A 1,007-nucleotide genomic window follows, 5' to 3' on the forward strand; every position below is an offset into this window, starting at 1 on the left:
GAATGGCGCTTTATTCCGCCCTCTTCGCCCCATTTTGGAGGAATGTGGGAGGCCGGAGTAAAATCCATAAAGTACCATCTTCGTCGCATCGTAGGAACTCACACGCTAACGATTTCGGAATTAGAAACATTATTATGTCAAATCGAGGCATGCGTTAACTCGCGTCCTATCGCCGGTTTCTCAAACGACTGTGATGATTTGAGTTATTTGACCCCGGGTCATTTTTTAGTCGGTGCTCCACTTCTATCATTGCCTGAACCTTATATTCCTTCGGCCATTTCCACTAGTCTGAAGCGTTATCATCTCGTCCAACGCATGCGAGATCGCTTCTGGAAGGTGTGGCAATTAGATTATATAAACACTCTACAAAAGCGTTCTAAATGGCGATTAGCCCATCCGAATTTTAGGGTCGGAGACCTCGTCCTTATTAAGAATGACAACTTACCGCCGTCGCGTTGGGCATTAGGTAGAATTACCAAATGCATTCCTGGTAATGACGGATTAGTACGCGTCTGCGAAATAAAGAGCGCATCCTCGTCGTTTTTGCGTTCCATCCATAAATTGTGTCCTCTTCCGATTAATGAGATGAACGATAGTCCCACGGCGGGCGGGACTATCCCGATAACTAACATTAAGCGTTAACTCGTGTTAATTATCAATATACGCGTCTTTTGCATGGCGGACGGCAAATGCCTTATTATTATGTGTTTAGCTTCGCTTATGTCATAATTAATATAAACTATTTGTACAAGTAGATGTATAAGGATATTTCGCTTTAAATGAAAGCGAGGCGAGCGGAATGTTTGGATTTCGAAAATATTAGCCTTGGTTGGCCACGCAGATTGTAATTGTATTCGAAATACCGTTGTCGCAGCATATGTGTGTATTCAATAATAGTCTTCCCTCGTGTATATATTTGCGTTTCGCTATTAGGAGACCGCGTGATTGCCCACATAACGCCTCGTGATCGGGCTCGACTCCGTTGTTCGTTTTCGTGGCTGAGAGAG

The 1,007-nt window shown here is 43.9% G+C and overlaps 1 protein-coding gene across 1 annotated transcript; it reads left to right on the top strand.

Annotated features, from left to right (window-relative positions):
- The first annotated feature begins 42 nt into the window (after positions 1-42).
- On the top strand, positions 43-642 carry LOC108751479. The gene has a single exon (XM_018491716.1). The coding sequence runs from the start codon at positions 43-45 to the stop codon at positions 640-642; it is 600 nt and encodes a 199-aa protein (XP_018347218.1).
- The last annotated feature ends 365 nt before the right edge of the window (positions 643-1,007 follow it).

This window comes from Trachymyrmex septentrionalis, unplaced genomic scaffold (genome assembly GCF_001594115.1).
Source record: "Trachymyrmex septentrionalis isolate Tsep2-gDNA-1 unplaced genomic scaffold, Tsep1.0 scaffold446, whole genome shotgun sequence".
Lineage (NCBI taxonomy): Eukaryota > Metazoa > Arthropoda > Insecta > Hymenoptera > Formicidae > Trachymyrmex > Trachymyrmex septentrionalis.